At 37.8% G+C, this 19225-nt stretch overlaps 1 protein-coding gene across 13 annotated transcripts in view; it reads left to right on the forward strand.

Moving 5' to 3' along the window:
- Positions 1–19225, forward strand: part of POU2F1 (POU class 2 homeobox 1) — a 117411-nt gene that overhangs the window by 82373 nt on the left and 15813 nt on the right. For all 13 annotated transcript variants that reach the window (XM_083820509.1, XM_083820516.1, XM_083820507.1 and 10 more), the window contains 6 exons: positions 6515–6609; positions 8951–9124; positions 12840–12981; positions 15188–15333; positions 16164–16343; positions 18956–19061. In XM_083820509.1, the coding sequence (XP_083676635.1) occupies positions 6515–6609; positions 8951–9124; positions 12840–12981; positions 15188–15333; positions 16164–16343; positions 18956–19061 (843 nt within the window). The remainder of the gene's footprint in view (positions 1–6514; positions 6610–8950; positions 9125–12839; positions 12982–15187; positions 15334–16163; positions 16344–18955; positions 19062–19225) is intronic.

Below are 19225 nucleotides of genomic sequence, written 5' to 3' on the forward strand. Positions count from 1 at the left end.
ACCATGTTTTACTGCTAATGCGCAGCCTGGACAACTGAATAGCTCAAAAATGTAGGAAGATTTATATTCTGTATTCTGACCATCAGCCACTAGTGTGACAACCTTCCAAACTGGAATGCTTGAATGGATCTAATTTTCTTCATGAGCACTCAGTGGTAAAGCAACATGTATGTCATAATAGTCCTTATCTTACTTTCTGGGTATGGCTTTCTGCAGTATTTCGTGGTTATTGTTAGAAGATCTCAAACAGCATGTTATCGTTTATGAGAAAGATTGAGAAAGTGTGTATTTTTTGTCTCTGCTGTTGAGCTGACTTTTCCTTGTTCTTGTCCTATTGCTGCATTAGTCAACTTCATAAAATAAATAATCTGAAGAAACTAGCATAAAAGTTTCTTTTAAAAAAAAAAAGACATTCAGTTTTTTTGGATGCGTTATTGGTGTTGCATACAGCTTTATATATATGCACCCGTTTAGTAATTAAATAAAAATTCAGAATTATTCATCAATTATCTATTCTGGAAGAAATCTGTTGCTTTACATACCATACTACATATTTTGTGTCATGTCATGTATGTGAGACATTATTTTTGATACAAGAGAACAGTATTGAAGGAAATGAGTAAAGAATAGTATTCCTAAGCCACATCATAGAAGACATGCAAACATTTGGTAGAGAAACTTCTCTTACTTGAAAAGATGATGGGGGCCGAGCAACATGATCATCATCAGCCTTATATAGATTCTTAGAAGGGGTTGAATCCCATGGCTTAACCCCTTAAGATCCCACTTCCGCAAAATTCTAGGAAATCCAATACTAAAAATATTAGTTTGTTATTCTGCATTCTTCAACACACAGATCATGGCAGCAGATGTGAATTTTTCCCCATAAATCTACTGCCACACGTCCAATTACATTTCCACAAATTCTACTTATTCAGTGTTAAGTTTAAAAAAAAAAAGGAAAAAAGTTTGGTTTTTTGTAACTTTTAATAGGTAACGTCATACCTGAAGGAATTGTTTCAAGCCTCAGCAGATAAGCAGAAGATTACGTGGAAATAGAAATTTGGAACAATTTCTTATTTAGAGCAATTATGTCCTTGCCTATAGCAGGGGGATTGGAATTATATGATCTTTAAGGTCCCTTCAAATTCAAACCATTATATGGTTATTGTTAAAGTAGCATGCAAGAAGGTAGCATGTTATGCTCTCTTTATACCTCTTGTATCTGTTTTGTGAAGTGATAGGTATGTCTCTAGAATCATCAGTTCAACATCATTTACTGTAATTGTACTTTTTAAAAATATGCTCAGATGACCATTCACCTTTCTATGTGGAAGATATTGCCAATAAAAATTATATTGATAAAAATCTGAATGGGGGGGGAATGGTGCTGCATTTCATTTAAATTCATCTTGCAAACAGAAGTTAAGATGTGAGAAAAGACTGCATTGTTGTCAAGGAGTGAGAACTGGTTTAGAAACAACTTAAGGTACTTATAAGGAAAGTATTTAGAAAAGCAAATAAGGAAGATAAGCTCATGTTTAGCTTTAACCATTAAATCTGGTCCTACCTCTTCAAGTTATCACTGTTTATTATTAAAGGTGTTGTATGATATCCATTTTTTATTGTAAAAATACCTGAGATGATGGCAGCAAGCCCAATCCAGCCCTGTTCTTAGATACTTTGTAGTTGTACTACAGATTAAAAGAAAAAGTTGCCTCTTTCTTCTCAGATGCATCAGATTTGTAACACAAATGTTGGTATCATTTATGACTGTGCACCTGTACTGCCCTTCCAGGATTCATCATTCTGTTGATAATACGCTGTGTGAACCAGGTGTAAGGGCTTTGGTGCCATCAGAACACAGATGAGGATGCTCTGTTCTTCATTCTCAAGAGAATCTTAATGACAGTGTATTTGGTGACGCAACTACATTTTATTCAACTACTGACCCAAATTTGTGCCCCAGATGAGGGAAAATCTTAAAGCGGGATGAGAAAAAACTTGGACAAAGTAACTTAAAGGATGACTTCCCCCTGGGCTGCAAATACTCATTACCAAGTTATGAATTTAATTGTTAATGTTTACTGCACACTCTGAAATCAAGTCTTTGTTTCTAACCATCCAAGTGGCATCAGTAGGTAAAAAAGTTGATTTTTCATTCGTAGTAGTGTGGCAGCACCTTTGCATGGATCACTGAAGCGATAGTCTTCAAAACTGCATGGCATATTTGCATCATGTTCTTGAACTGACGTTAAAGGGTGCCTGGATACTGCAAAAGGGGCAGCAGTTTAATATCTCAGTGCAACACATTTGTAGGAATCCATAAATCAGTACTTTCTCTACGGTGTTCACTCCCAGTATGATTTCAGTTCTGAGTCCCCACTTTGGAAGAACTGGGTTAGATGAAACAAGGTACACCCAAGTGCCCTGGAGTTTTTTTGCATCAACAGCTATCAACAAAGTTGATCAAATGACACAATGTAATGTGTAGTGTGATACCCTTCCTTCTTCCCTTACTCTTTTTTTCAGTTAATCAAATTAAGACATTGTAGTGGTTTAGCTTTGTATGCCCACTTCCAGGATATGTTAGTGAGAAGATGAACGTATTTGGCGGAGAAAAAGCAGTCAGGTTTTTCTTCAATTAAAAATTTCACTCTCTTAGGGAGATCAGTTAGAGATGAATTATGTATTGTGTGTCTGGGCCAACTTTTAAAAAATGGCACTTGAATGTTAGTTTTATCTGTGGTGTCATTTTTGACGGTAACGGCTGAAGCCCAGGTCAGTCCTTAGGGACTGTTGGCTGGCAGGAGGATTTTTTTTTGGCTTTGGGTCATTATTCACACTGTTTGTAGATATTAAAGGAAAAAGCCTGGGTGATGGTAGATGGATTTATTTTAACTATTTTAAACAAAAGTAGATACTTCTAAAATATGATACTTCTATTACATATATCTTTATGTCCACATGGCCATTCTTTTGGAGCTTCACACAGCTGTTTTATTTGCTATTTTTACTGCAGTAATACTACTGGGCTCTTGCTATTTCTGACCCCCCTGCTTTGGGTTCTACCTCTGTAAAGTTAAGTATGCAAGTACGGTAGTTCTTACAGATTCAAAAAAAAAATGATGTAGGTTGGAAGAGACCTCTAGATGTCATGTAGTGTTGGTTACACCCCTTGTAGTTACAGTAGGGTATTCAGTGGCATGTGTAATTGAGATTTGAACATCTTCAAGGCTAGAGATTCTGCAACCTCTTCAGGTACCTGCCTCAATAAGAAAAAACATAACCGCCTAACAACAATAGCCCTCCTTCCTTGAAGAGGAAAAGTTCTAGTTGAAGTTTTTCATGTTCTGGTTTGAATCTGTAGCTGCTTACTACTTGCGTGCACTCTCAAGAAGACTCCGTTTTTATCCTTGAGGACAGCAATAGCTGAACAATCCAGCACTCGTACCCATTCTTGCCCATTCCTTGTATGGATGTTCCAGCCTGTTAGCCATCCTAGTGGGCCCTGAATGTGTGTAATCATGGATGCCAGTGTGTCTTATACTGGGAAGGCCAAGGCTCAACACAGTGCTCTAGCTGTGGTCTCACAAGTGCCAAGTGGAGGGGCAGAATCACAGCCCTTAACCTCCTGGTTGTGCTCTTACTAATACAGCCCAGGAGGTGGTTAGCCTCCTCCAGGGTAAAGGCACAGTGGTGACTTATGTTCATTGTGTTTTCCCCCGGCATCACCTGGTCATTTTTTGCAAAACTGCTTTTTAGGCTAACAGTACTCGGCCTGTATTGCTGTACAGGGTAATTCCAGCTCATAACCAGGACTTTGCATTTTCTTTCATTGACCTTCACGAGGTACCATTTGTCCAATTAGTCTAGACCCTGGCTTCCAACATATTCTACTGTCCGCAAAATAGCTGAGAATTTGTTCTGCCCCATCATTTTTGTAGTAAAGACATTAATCAGCATTGGCACCCGTATCAGTCCCTGAGGAAACGAAAAAGTCTGCGACGCAAATATCACAGCAGTTACCTAAAAGGTGCAGTTTTGAATTTACACTATATTTAAAGGCAGTGCTATGTGCCCTGTATATTGTCACTGAAGTTATCTTGGACCAAAGTGGGGACTGATAGTCTCTTCTCAGAGAAGACGAAGGTGAAGTTTAGGCTAATCTAAGTCATGTCTGAAAAAAAAAGCTAAACTGCAGCTGCCCACTCAGGGAAGCCAATAGGAGCCCAAAGTATACGCATGATATGCTTTGCCAAAACAGTTCAGCTGCTTTCCCAATTATTACTTCAGTCAGCTAGCGGTTCAGCTTCAACTAACTTGTTTTCTCCCGTTTCTACCTGAGAGACCTTGTATGGGTATTTCTTAAGTAGGATAAAATGATGTAAAAACTGAGTGTATGGAACAGGTTCAGAATATTTTATTCTGTCCTTCAGTGAAAATTAATTCAGAATGTACAAGGGAGAAGAAAATGAGGAAAAGTGTAGTCATCTCATGCTCTTCAGCAGAAGTGTTGTTGCCAGAAAAATATCCTCTGGGATTTCTTTGAGGACAAAAAATCACAAAAGGACAATCCTAATTACTCTGATTACAGTCACAAGATGAGTCAGTAACTTGTGATCGATTGTGTTAGCAGGTGGATTACGGGTCAAATGTGGTCACTGTCAGCTGCCTGTTTTTTGTTTCGTTGTTGGTCAGCTGCTCTATAGCATTGTTGTGATGGCTTGTCCCTTTCTGTTTCAAGTTAGTTAAAATTTACAGTCACTAAATAAAGGTCAAAAACTCTTTATGTAGAGATGACCGTTCACTGATTAATAATTAGATTTGGGTAGCTGAGATCATCTTTCAAGTGAGCAGATATTTGCCTTGCAAAAAGTATTGTATAGCTACCAGTATGTAGTGATCTTGGAAATTCCTTGAAGTGATCTATTCCCACCCTGAGGCCTTTCAAAAACAGCTGAAACACGTTGATTACATGACACAAAGAAAATTTATGTAGTTGTCTATGCTGCCATATTATGTTGCATAAGCAGCCAGCTTTATTCTGTAGGTCTTGAGTATTTTAACAGTAATGCATTGTATCTAAAAACAAATGTTCAACATTTTGTTGCTTTTTGTAATGATAAGATCAGAAGACAGTTCTGTAGTTCAGTATCCCTCTTTGAAGTTACATTTTCTCCTTCCTACTCCATGATAGTCCTAGCTTTTGTCTCCTGTGGCCTTAACCCCTCATAAAACATCCAGTTTTCCACTCGCTATTTATCAAGTCCTGAATTCCTGTGTCCCCTGTCTGTATTCTGGTAAGAGGTAGCTGGTCGTGAGTGGTGCACATGATGGATTGGCCAGCCGATGTGCCAAAACAGGCCATGTTAAACTCAAATTGCACAGTTTTCCTTATGTGATACTTATTTGGTGTTCTGTCCTCTGAGCAGCCATAGTGTCCACCTGTTGTTGTCGTGTCACCCCTGTTTTTAGGAACTTGGTATATTGAAGATGTTCGCTAAACGTAGATTTAATTAGTCAGGCTCTAAAATTATTATAGGGGAAGTTGATAGACGTAGTCAGGAGTTACATACAGAGTACAGTATTATTCATAATAAAATTAAGGGAGTTGACTAACTGTAGGTCTATCTTTGTCACGATTCTTACCCTTTAAAATATATTTTAGTAATGCAGAAAAAAAACAGATAACTCCTGGTTAAATTATGTAGATTCAAGCATATACCTCAATTTTAGAGAGATTTGATAAACTGTGCAAATAGCAGACTGAAAGAGTTTATTTTTAGAGTGACAGCATATTGTGTATGTTGGTTGATCAGTCTCACTTGTTCTTTAATGTTGTCATTTCATAATAGTGGGGGTTTTCATATATTAAGTGCAATGTTTATTCTATTTGTGCAATTCAAACAATGTTCTGTATCTTGTTACTTTTGTAAAAGATCCCTTCTTTATTTCAGCCAGGAGGAGGTAATCTGGGCTTGTTTTGTCTTCTGGCATGATTTGTTTTGCCAGAGAAATTTGCCTTCTTGTTAGGCGGTTGGCATGGGGTAACATGGAGAGGGTGAAGAATGATTAAAGAGCCCAGTCCATGTATTTGATTAATATTCAGTTGCTGAAGTCCTTTTTGCTCCCCGACTCTTGGTCAGCTTTGATTACGGAAAGAAATTTACCTGTAGCATCTGTAAGCTGAAAGGGGCAATAAATGATTCCTGCACACAGAACTGGGAGAACTTAGGTCATTACAGTTTCTACAGAGCAGAGTGGCATAGGCTACTTCATTTCACCTGTCTGTCACCATAAATGCTACAGGAAAATACAAGGGGATTTTGGACTGAAAAGTCCAGAGTCTGGAAGTACCTCTACAGGGATAAAAATAAAGGCTTCCTTCTCAAATTTCTTATAACTTTAATTATTTGGCAAGAGCCTTGTTTCACCTCATGTCATGTCCTAGTCATTGCTGTACAGATCATTGCTGTACAGACGAACCAAAACCACCCTTTCTTCTTTCTAGGTCTCCTGCAAGCGCAGAATCTCTTAACGCAACTACCTCAGCAAAGCCAAGCCAACCTCCTGCAGTCTCAGCCAAGCATCACCCTTGCCTCGCAGGTCAGGCTTATTTCTACAGTTTGTAAGTTGCTGTGGGGGGCCGTGAATTATTACAAGTGAGGGGACTCTTTGTATTGGTTATGGGAGTAAATGCTGCTATATTATAGCTGCAAATACAGCGATAACAGTGAGTTTGCCTTTCTGGATAGATTCAGTATAGAACTGAAGTATCAGTAACTTCAGTTTTACAGGTTTCTACTCCAATATGCTTTTTTTCCCGCACACTTAATGCTCTTAATTCTTATTTTTAGCTGAAATTTTTCATGTTTGATATTTTGAGTTAATGGAACTACAGCAACATTTGATCTCTTGTAAGGTTTTCTTGAACAATATATAAATTTCTTAAATTCAGAGGAACAAAGTGTGGGCTACCCAAAAACCTCAAAAAGAAGATTACAGAGTAGTATCTTTTTATTATTTTTTTTATTTTCAAAAAAGATTGCAGTGGTAATCTGTTTCTATTCTACCCTAGTTGTTCTGCTATTATTGCCAAGTCATTGCCAATCTTAGTAGTTACCTTCTCTGAAGGCAAAGGTATTGTCAGAAATGCATTAAAATATTCTGTTAGATATATGTTAAAATATTAAAGCTCTGATTAAGCTTTCAGACTGTAAGAAAAGCAATTTTAAGGTTGCACGTGCCTGCAAATTTAATTTTGCTTCACTCTGGATTTTACTATGCAGTTTAGTTACATGACTGCATGCTGTTTCTAAAATAGTGTGTAATATCATCCAGTATCTCCTTGCCAACCTGGTTACATGTAAGAAATTTTTAGTCTGTAATAAGACACCTGAGTCTGAGTCTTGGAAAACTATATTTTCTGTTATATCACCTATAGTATTTTTCATGTACCATGCGGAAAATGGAATTTGTCTCACCTCTGTAGTTCGTACTTTGGTTAGCAGCATGATTCCCTGCTAAAGATTATGCTTGGATTAAAAGAAGAATCAAAACCACAAAGAGAAAACAAATTATATAATGGGGATGAAGCCAATAAAGACACTGCAGTAATTATCCAGTATGTTTAATGTAAATTTAAAAACTCTAAAAACCCCTATAGCATGACACACATATCTGCAATCCTAGAAAGATCATATATGATCACATTATTTCTCAAGTAATGGAATTATAGATGCTGACCTTCCTCTACCATCTGCTGTGCACTGCACAATACTGCTGTACTAAGTCAGGAGAAAAACAACATACGGAGCTACGTAAAGACTCTGCTATGTATGGGGAATTTCTTTTAGAACAGCCATTTCTGGATATTTGCAAGCTATTCTGGTGTTGCATAGACTTGAGGCTGTTCTTAATTGTGCTGGAGGAGCCTGTAGTTTCAGATCAGGGCATAATAAAAGCTATTCAACTGAACTGAATAGAATTTAACTAGAGTGAAAGATTTGTCTCTGCATTTCAGGTCATCTATTGCACATAAAAAGTAGAGTTATACTCAAAGCATATTTCCAGTGTTTCTGTTGCACATAAAACATGCACTGTGCAATACCAGACCTTAATATATATTGTTCACCTGTGAATATTTTCCATCATGCTCAGTTTTGTTTTTTTACAGATTCTTCTTATTGCTGCATAGCAAAATATTAGCAGTATGCTAATATTCAGGAATATTGAACCTTGTGCTGACTTCCTGGAAAATGAGCCTTTTATGCAGGGGGGAAAAAAAAGATCTAAAAGGAATTATTTTCTCTAGGTTGCTTTTGTTTAATTTCTCATATCACCAGGGCATCTACCCTTATTGTTGCAAGTCTAAATGGAAGGGTTAGAGAGAGATCTGTTTTTTCTTACTGGAAGAGTTAAGTCAGTCCCAAGAGATGGCATTAGAGGAAACTTGCTATGTTTGCTGTCCCTGTAGGTGCTTTTGCTGTTCCAAGATTCAATAGGAGAGTTGAATCTTCGGGGCTGATGACAATCTGCCACCACACACAAGCAGTAAATTCAATTTAAAAATGATTAAAAGGGGATGAATGCCAAGCAGTCTATAAATGATAGAACTGTATGAAGTAGGAGTGTTCAGCCTTTCTTTGAGCAGCTTCTGTAGCAAGTGAAAGTTGTTGGTTATCTCCTGTGCTGAACATCTCTTATTTTTCTTTAATTGGTTCTGACAGAGCCTTTAAAAGACCGTCATACTAATACAGTTTTCTGGATTGTGACTGCTTGTTCTTGAGAGGAATGTAAATAAATTGGAAGAACTTTCAGATTGTTGGAAATGCCAAATTCATTGATCTTTCTCATAGAAACCTTACGTACCTTTTCTAAATCTAATTTTTGCTTATTATTCTTTTAAGTCTGATTTTCATCTTTTACTTGCTCTCTATCTTAATAGCCAGCAACCCCAACACGCACAATAGCAGCGACCCCCATTCAGCCACTTCCACAGAGCCAGTCAACACCAAAGCGAATTGACACTCCCAGCTTGGAGGAGCCCAGTGACCTTGAGGAGCTTGAGCAGTTTGCCAAGACTTTCAAACAAAGACGGATCAAACTTGGATTCACTCAGGTGAGACTGTGTACCTTAGTGCCTGCCAGTGTGGAATCTGAGGTCTCATCTTTCAAGTCTGGAGGGAGACTACAATTCCACCTTTTCCTAGCAGTACCTTCTTAAATAGGGTTATGCTCTGGCCTTTATGTAGGGGATTTCTAAGAACTAGCAGAAAAAGCCATACATCCATCTTACATCCCTGTTGGTTTTAAAGCATAGCTGTTTTCCCAGCAGGTCCATGCATTTACCAGCTCCAGATGTCATTGCATGTGCTCTATTCATTCTATAGGATTTAAAATGAATGGGACAAAGCACTTTAAAGCTGCCTTCAGAAGTACAAAGTTCCAGAAAATCATACAGCACAATTAACTGCTCTGTGTGTTTAAAAAGTATGTCACAACTGTGAATTTGCTTTGGATGTCAAAGGGTTTTATCTTTCAAGCGTATTTTGCTATTAAACATCAATGATTTCTGTATTTAATGCTTTTGCTAAGGTTCCTAAACAAAACCTGAAAGGGCTGTTACCTTTGAAGTTCACTGCTTACAGAGGTGAACTGGAGTTGTGGTTTGTTTTGTTTTATTTAAAAGCTCAGAAATACCAATAGAGATGAAGAAAACTAATTTGAACATATTGAAAACGATCGAATGAGGAGTACAATTAAAAGTACAATGTGCAGTTATGTGTTCTGTTATTCTGTTGAAGGGAAATGCTGCTTGTATACAAGAGTCCTTTCTTATTAATATAAAAATTATATGTTCTTCTACAAAATAATCTGTCCAGGTAAACAATTCCTTTTGGCAGGAGCCTATGTGAAGCACAGGCTTGTTTTGCCAGAAGGAATACCAAACAAAAATCAAAGTAGGTATTTAAAAGCCTGAGCTCAGCAGTCAACCCAGTATATGTGATTTGTCCACCCTTGGAATAAGTAAACCTACTCTAGTCGAAAGTTTGTGCTGAAGTCAGATTTATTTTTCTGGTAAAGTTCTAAATGTTTGAAAAGTCAGGGTTCATAATCAAAGTTCCTGGCAGCATCTTAATTACAACTGAAGAACAGAATGTTGCTAGTAAAATTAGGTGTGTTTTGTTGGCATGTGTGCCTTTTTCCCTTCTTTCCTTCCACTAGAGGGAGGTACAGAAATATAGCAGTGATGGACACACATGAAAACCAGAATAAAGCAGAACAGAGTAGAGTAAAATATAAAAGCTTCCTTATAGCCTGATTGAGGAGGTTCATGTAGATCTTTAGTTATTATGTTTAATCTGCCCTACTGTGAGGTGATTTTAAAGCCTCAACTTGAGTTTTTAAGCTATGGGGTAACCCTTCCTTATTGACCCTGTTGTGAGTTTTCATGGTAAAGAAAAATGAACATATCTGCTCAGGCTTGCATTTTAGGTTTTTTTTTTTTTTTTTGAGCTTAAAAAAGGTAAACCTAGAGAAAGCGATCAAATGGCATTCAATCATTCCTATCCTGCATTGAGTGTGTACCTATATAACTAGGCAACTCTAATAACTTCTATTTAATTGCATAGTTGGATAATTAGAAATCCCTGTTTCTTTGGTTTCTTATATCTGGATAAATAGATTGCCTTTCAGAGGATAATACTTTTTATTTTCCAGTAGTATTGTAAGCTTTTTCAAACTCACCCCACCTCTGCCTTTCAAAGATTTAAGTTTGTATTGCAAACTAACCCCTTAGTTTATCTGCATAGAGCAATATAAAAGGTTTTCGAATTTGAGCAGTGTCTTTTCCTTCTGCCCCCAAAATTCTCCAGAGCAGATGTATTTAAATCCTTTTGTTTAGCTGTTTTTCCTTAAAAATGTCTCTTATGTTTGACATACAGAGATACAATGAACACATTGCATCTTAGTGTTATTGCAGATATGTAACTGTTTGGTCAGGACAGATTGAAGCCATGCGAACGTACATTTTAGACGATGTAATTGTTGCTCTCTACAAGATATTGCCTCTGCTAGTCCATCCAAGCTTCCTAGCAGAGCAACATATACAAGAGTGATGTACCTTATAATCAGTTTTATTTCATTACCAGAGTGTCATTCAATCTGTTCTGTAGATCAGACATCTGTAAGGTACCTTCATCCTCTGTTCCACCCATCCTTTCAGTGGCCCATCCCAAAATATAAGATTATCATCCTAATATATAAATTGCTTTGCCTACAGCTGAAATGCTGCCACCTTTCGGCATTGAAAACTATTGACAAAGAAATGGTTAACTATTCATTTTAAATCAGATGGCAAATGTTAGTAAGAACAACATAAATACCAGAATTAAATTTGGTCGGGGGACTGGAGCAAATTTCATAAGTCTTTCCTGCCAAGATATAAATCAGCTTATCTCTAAAATGGTTTACATAGCCAGGTTTTCTTCTTCATAAACTCACTAGAGCATCCATGTTACTTACTTCTCTTGGAATGATTTATGAGGCTTGAAATGTGCAGAATCCTGGGATATGGGTGGAGGTACAAATGTGTTTCCACACGTTTCGTCTTCTGTTTGAAAGGCTTACAAACCAATTGTTCTGGTCCCCTTCTAGGAAGGAATTTTTCTTTATGCAACCTGCACAATTTGCTAGGCTTAGCAAAGGTTTTCTTCCTTGCTTGGATGTGGCCACTCTGCATGCTGTTAGTATACTTGTGTCAAGCGGTGGTTGTGGATCTGACCTAAAGGAAAGAAAGCAAGCTTTATGCACCATACAACTAACTCAATTGCAATTAAGCTCCACTAACTACGCTCAAGCTCTTCAGTCTTTTCTTCTAGACTTTTCATTGCTTCTTGTGTTTAAAGATCTAAATTAATCTAATTTAGAACATATAGCAAAAAATTACTAAGTTTTCAGAAAGGGCAGGACCTTCATGCTTTAAAACAAAACCAGAGAACATTATGGTGTTTTTTAGTGGCCATGATCAAGAATGGATTTTTTTTTTTTAAATGAGACTATCCAAGTGTAAACTATGTAGAAGTGTATTAGCTATGAGCAGAATGTCTGAAAGCTAGCTAAAACTGAGTTTTGAAAAGAAATAACAGATGTAAAGATGTGATCATCTGTCTGTATAGCATAAAAGCTATTGTGGATAGCTTTTAGCAGATGGGTAAAGGTAGCTAAGACTACAGTTAATCAGTATTTGATATGGTTCAACTTCTTGTCTGCTTTGAAATGCATATCTGTGGGGAAAAGTTTGATTTGAACATCACAGAAGATACTAAAAGTTCAGATAAGAGTATTTTTAGATTTATTTAAATGTGATGTAAGTTTGTAGACAAACCTCATTCATCTCTTCAGGAGTGTTTTCCTACTAATTCAAGGACATGAATTCACGGCATTTCTTATTTGAACTTTTCTTCTTCAGTGTGAAATATGTAGATACGTAAATCTGCTCCCAAAGAGCATCTGGCCTTTAATTTTTTTTAAAGAACTAAGAGAAAAATTACAAGTTAATATTCAGTGGAATGTTCTGCTTAGTGATAATGCTAAAAAGACAGCATGAGGGAATTTCTGCGAAGAGTTACATGGTTAAACTGCCTGTAGTTTGAAAATATGACGTTTCTTTATCATTATTTGCTTTAGCATGAATCTTGTTAGTGCCAAGCAAGTTTCTGTGAAACTGAATCCCACCCAACAGTGGAGTCACTAGGAACACAAGGGTGTGGCAGGATTCCTTGCTTTGGAAGTACCTGTGTTAGTGAATCCCTTTTTTCTCTTTCTTTGTCCAGGGTGATGTTGGGCTCGCTATGGGCAAACTCTATGGAAATGACTTCAGCCAAACTACCATCTCTCGCTTTGAAGCCTTGAACCTCAGCTTTAAGAACATGTGCAAGTTAAAGCCACTTCTGGAAAAGTGGCTCAATGATGCAGGTGAATGAGTCTGTGTATTTCTTCACCAGCCTACCAAAATCAGTAGGATTTTGAAAAACTGAAAAACTGCTTCGTTGGTGCCCTTACGGTTTTATGAAGCCACCAATCTTTGTAACTGTCCATGGGACAAACAAGGGTATAGGAATAAGTGTCCGTATTTCCCTATTTGTGTGCCCATATACATCTGAAAGAGTTCTACTGTGAACTTCTAGAACTGTGTTCTGCAGTCAGCTGAATAATTGCATGGGGTGAGGTATAATGTGTGTCATGGTTTTCCTCCTTCGTGTATGTTAATGCATATAACTTCTAATCCTCTTCTAGCTTTCTTTTTCAGATGTGTAATAGAGAGAGTTGCATGGTTTGTTGTTTCAGTAAGCAGAGCTTATTGCATTCATCTCCTCCCACGTCCCCTGTGTGCATTCTTTTCATCTCTCTCCAAGGGTCCTTATAAGTGCTCTCTTTCTCCCCATAGGAAGAGTTCTTTATGGCTTAGGGTTTTTTTTCCTTCCAGAATTATTTTTTTTCCTGAGAGAAAAGTTATTCATGATGACAGTGTTGTAGAGCTTTGGTTTTTTTTTTTTTTCTTTTGTGCCAGCAACAGGAGCTTGGATGGTGGTGCTAGGTGTTAGGACAGAAAATGTTTAAGAGTGCTGTCAGCCGTTTCTTTCTTCGAAGTATACAACTGTACATAGTATAAAACTGCTGATGGATCTGCTAAACAGATGGCAGAGACAGTGTGTGCCCTCCTATTTTTATCAAAATGAAGAGGGCTTAATGCTGAATCCTACAGTATTCCCTGAAATTTTGAAATTAATTGGATGCAATGTTTAAAATTGGTCCTACATTGAAAGAAGGAAGTGTCATTTCTGTTGTGCTGATGGGCTATCCTTAGGTAATGTGGGATCTATGATAGAAAACATAGAAAGATCTTTGCAGCAAATGCTCTAGTCCACAGGACAGTGGTCCCCAAACCTTCCAGCAACACTGAGCAAGTCCAGTGCTGCAACAAGTGTCATAATTTGCTTTTCCTTCTAACCTGAAGAAATACTTGGATTTGTAAAGTGAAGTTAAGGACTGTAAACAATGATGGGGTCCTTCACAGCCTGGAAGTTAGGAACCATTGTCTTTGGCTCTCATTCAGTTTCTTGAAAATCTTTGGAAGAAAGATTCAGGTGACCATAAAGGCCATTCATCTACTTTTAGGTAAGAGCAGGCAGCAGAAGCATACCAATGATGCTTTCCATTATGTTACATCAGAGTGTTGGAGAATTTACTGTTATAGAACTCAGCTTGTTCTGTGGGATTTTCACAAGGGAGAAGAGTTCCAGCAGATTTATGGGTGCTATTACTAAAAAAAAAAGTAATCTAGAAAATAATGTGGTGAACGTACTTGCCCATTTGAGCCTACCAGAGTGGTCTAAGGGATTGTGAACTTCGGCATCTACTTATCATGCACAAACCACTGTGCAGAGAGGGGTCTGCAGTGTTATGCAGCCATAATTAGTCATTTTGATTAAATTTCCTGTTGGAACCTGGCTGTCGGTTATTTTGCACTTTCGTATACAGAGTGGATTAAAGTGCGTCCTCTCTTCAGTCTTCCGTGGAGCCAGAAAGACAGGATTAGGGGTTGACAGATAGAGACCTTCTGAAGCTAAGGAGAGGGGGAGCTGCTGGCTGGGTAGGCTGTCTAGCAGAGCTGCATAGCACAGAGTATCTGCTAGGATCTCCAGAGAAAAGAGGTTGAACACTGTGAAGCTGGCTGTGAGCTTTCTTCTTCCTCTACTGTATTGCAGAGTAGGTGAGAGAAATTTCAGGCTGCTCAGATTTTTTTCAGTCTGTGGCTTATAGCTATGGCTTCTGGATATCAGCTACTGCATTTTTCTTTAAACTGTGATTGCAGTGAGTGTGAGTTGGAATGAGATAAGGGAGAAGGAAACTTTGTATAGATATAATAAAAGGAGTACTGTGGTAGAATACAGGAGCAAAGACAGCACCCTCTGGACTGACTTGTAGCTTATAAGTTTCAAGTATATGTTGTAATTTTGAAGTACAGCAATTAATACATGTGATCTTCAGAAATCTCAATGTGTCCGGAGTAGATACAGAGTGGGTTATAGCATGCCTTGCACAATTGAGGAACACTTGCATGAGATTGCAGTGTATTCAAATAAAATCTCCTTATTTGTGTTAACTTTATTTTTTTCAGAAAACCTCTCATCTGATTCAACACTCTCCAGCCCAAGTGCCCTGAATTCTCCAGGGCTGGGGGGCGAAGGCTTGAACCGTAGGAGGAAGAAACGCACCAGCATAGAGACCAACATACGTGTGGCCTTAGAGAAGAGTTTCCTGGAGGTCAGTGATCACTTTTGTTCAACTCAGCCTATACAGCAATGAAGAAATTTTGTTTAACGTTGCATCTGCTATTACTATACCATTTAGGAAAATGCTTGTACTAAAGAAGTTGAATACAAAGACTGTTCCAAGGAGCACACAATCAGTGCCTACTTTATTTTAATTAAAACAAACAACCATACAACCACCCCACCAAAATCTCATCGGTTCTTGCAGTTTGTTGACTGAGTGATACTGAGCAATAGCTCAAAGCTTGTTACTATGCACATCAAAAACAAGAAAAAAGGATCACCTTTTCTGAGGTTGGATGAATGATGTGACAGTCTAAACATACATAATATGAAGTTCTTAGCTGGCATTATATTACTTTTGTTAGGCACTTTGTGCAGCTGTATGTGCAGGTAGCCTCTGTAGGTAGCCCATTCAATCTATCTTTTATTATAAGTTGTGATTGAGGTTCGTTTGGCTAGTGCTGTAGTTAATCTTTTCAATTACTTTTTAGAAGATGCTAAAAGAAAGATTTCCTTATCATATCTAGAATTCCTTGAAGGATTTATTCACAAGTCAGATCCCTTCTCTCAAAAAGAAGCATATTGGTTTAGTCTTCATCATCCATCCATGAGGAACACAGCTTACCATTGGTAGAAATTTTCCTGCAACTTCAAAAATGTAGGGCAGAAGTATCTATTATGGTCTCTCTCTAGAGAGTGTACCACAGATTCTGGGTATAAATGGCCCATCCACATTTCTGCGTAGTGAAGGAAAAGCTATAATGCAAAACTTCAGAAAGTAATTTCACAGCTTTTCAAGTACCCGTTTACTTTTCTCAGAACCAAAAGCCTACCTCGGAGGAGATCACCATGATAGCTGACCAGCTAAACATGGAGAAGGAGGTGATCCGCGTTTGGTTCTGTAACCGGCGCCAGAAGGAGAAAAGGATCAACCCACCCAGCAGTGGTGGAACCAGCAGCTCGCCCATCAAAGCAATTTTCCCTTGCCCAACCTCACTGGTAAGAGTCAAGAATCTGTTGACAAAGATCACTGGAAGAGATAGTTCTACTGTGCTCACTGTGGAAGTTGCACGTACTACACCTTCTTTGTACAGCAAACTTGTTCTCACAAGTCTATGTTTTACTGGCATTTTAAATATCCTTCTTGCATACTACAAAAGAGAGGGAATGCTTACAAAGCAGTCTTCAGTTCAAGTATTTTATTTAGCCAGCTCATGACTAAGTATTCTGGCTAGCAAATTTGCAGTTGGGTTATTGCTTTGTAAATTTGCCAGGTAGTAACTCTGGTTTATTTCTGGATTTTCTCTCTTGACCAAACCTTTTAAAATAAAATAATAGTAATAAAAATTGCTCAACAGTTCTACCCCTCCTATCTTACTTTGTTTGCAGTGATACGTAGATGAGCATCAGTAAAACATCTTTTGGAGACTTTAGTCACACAAGTCCAGTGTTATTGTTGTTGTCACTTTTGATCAGGGATGGTTTACATCTAAAAAAGGGCATGGAACAAAGGAAAAAAATAGCTAATGCTCATGTGATTAATTTCCCAAACTTGTATTTGCCTCAGGTAAACACAAACTTCATGAAAATAAGAGTAACAAAACACTTGCATCAAGGTTCCTTCAGCTCCTTTGCTACCAATGTCCATGGAGGTCTGTTTTCATAAATTGAAACAGTAGCTGGTAGATTTCATAGTAGCTATGCTAATAGGACTGTGGTGGAATTGATGTAGCCTGTAGATGTCCTTTTGTAGTATTTATTCCACCTTCATCATTGTAGTAGCTAATATCTTCCACTACTTCATTAAATCATTAATTTTGGTGATGTGTCATTCTTTCCCCTCATCCTTGTCTCAGGATGTGTGCATGCAACTTTTTGTTTGAGGGGAAGGGATGTGTTGACTGTACTTAGTACTTTTTTTTCCCCACAATTGGAAAGCAAGGTTACATGCCTTGCTACCAAAGTGATATTTGTGATAGTGTATTTTAGTAATCATGCAAGCGTACTTGGACTGCAACTTAAGAAAGCTTCCCTACATAAATTCCTCTTTTATTATAAACTGCCATTGTATATGAGAAGTTGAAATGTTAACCACAGTCTCAATTATTTCAGTGATGTTTCCCTAAGCATTTTCACTCATTATGAGCTTCCTTTAAGACTGTGCTACCGCTCAAATGGACATTCTAGCCCTGCCACCCCCAGCCTTTGCTGGCTGTGCTCTGTTGATTCTTTGTGTCAGGTCTGGAGACTATGTGTCTATAGGATGATTGGGCTCAGTTTACCAGCTTGACTGCAAGTTAACCATGTGAAGAACAATGATTAATTTTCAGCAGTATGTCTGGGTAACCAATTTAACTTGCACCCTGACTGCACAAGTACTAGAGCTATGAGACAGGATTGGAGGTGAATGCTCCTTTAGATGGCAACCTCCTTTTGTATTGGCTTAAGTCAGTCATCGTAACCACAAGGGTTAGCTGTATTAATTTTAGGTCATTTACTGCCCTGAAATATTGATTGTGACCTTGGCCTTAACTGTTTGGTGGACAGATGACAGATGTGATGTGTAGGCTGCGTTAGTGGGAAGTACATTGTATATCTAGCGCTTCTTTATTTCATGGGCTATTTGAGATGAACAGAAAGCTCTTAGACCTGTCCCAGTTGCCCCAGCCTTGTTTAAAATGCATAAAGCATTTGACTTCCTATAAGAGGATATTCAGCATGAGGGAGATTTCTCTGATAATAAACTTAGGTAAGAGATGGGAAAGGAGGAAGGTTTTAGCCTATATTTTTGCTATGTTCTCTTGGGAAATTTTAAAGTATTTGTTTCTCTCATTGATGTATAACAGCTTTCAAATATTACTGTTGGACACCATTTTTGTCCATAAAAAGTCCTTTTTTCTCCTTATATTTAATTTTTGCTTATAAGCTAGTTCCTCCAGCCTTGAATCTTAGGATGTTTTTCTCCGCATTATCTTGTTTATTTGTAGCTTGCTTGTTCTAAGCTATCCATGAGTAAAATAAGCTAATGACATCTGAACTTTTTTAAATTTATAGATCATTCCTCACACACAAGGAAACTTACCAAGATAGAGCTCATAGTTTGGTTGAGTAAAAGCGAAATGTTACACTGTTTTTCCATGTAAACACATTACTCTAAATACCTTTGGTAATGCTGTGATGTTTAAATCATTCTATCAGAGAAAGAGATTTGGAGCTGAAAAGATATTTAAACAAGAAAACACCATAAATAAATAATATGTTTTGTAAATCTTTCTGGAAGAGTGACTTTGTTAAAGCAAGATTCTGTCACTGGGGGGAGGGATAGGTGGAGGGCCGACTTAGAGTCAGTCCTGAAACAGTGTGGGTATAATGGATGCTTCATTCAAATGCTGAATGATTAGGAATAAATATTGTTGGTAATTAGAGAAGGTACTCTAGCTGGCCCACTGAGTACTAAAGTAATGGATTTACAAAACTGTTAGTGTATATGTAGTGTTTTCCCTGGTAATTTCCTCAGCTGAGGATAAGAAGAAAGAAATCCAAGTCTAGTAGCTAACTGCTTTTGTCTTTTCCTTAACAGTTTAGCAGTTGTATTCTTTTTTGACCTCCAGGTGGCAACCACGCCAAGCCTTGTGACTAGCAGTGCAGCTACTACCCTGACTGTCAATCCTGTGCTCCCTCTGACCAGTCCTGCTGTAACTAGTCTGTCAGTCACAGGTAAGGTGCATGCCATGACCGTTTCTTCACAATTCACTTGTTTTTAGTTGTCAAGTAAATTACTATGTCAAACAAGTAATTGAGATTTTATGAAGGTAAAGATTTTATTGGATTTCTAATGTCCTTTCTTCTAGTTTATTATTCAGGAGAAATTTACAACTCTC

Source organism: Anser anser, assembly GCF_964211835.1.
Source record: "Anser anser genome assembly, chromosome: 1".
NCBI lineage: Eukaryota > Metazoa > Chordata > Aves > Anseriformes > Anatidae > Anser > Anser anser.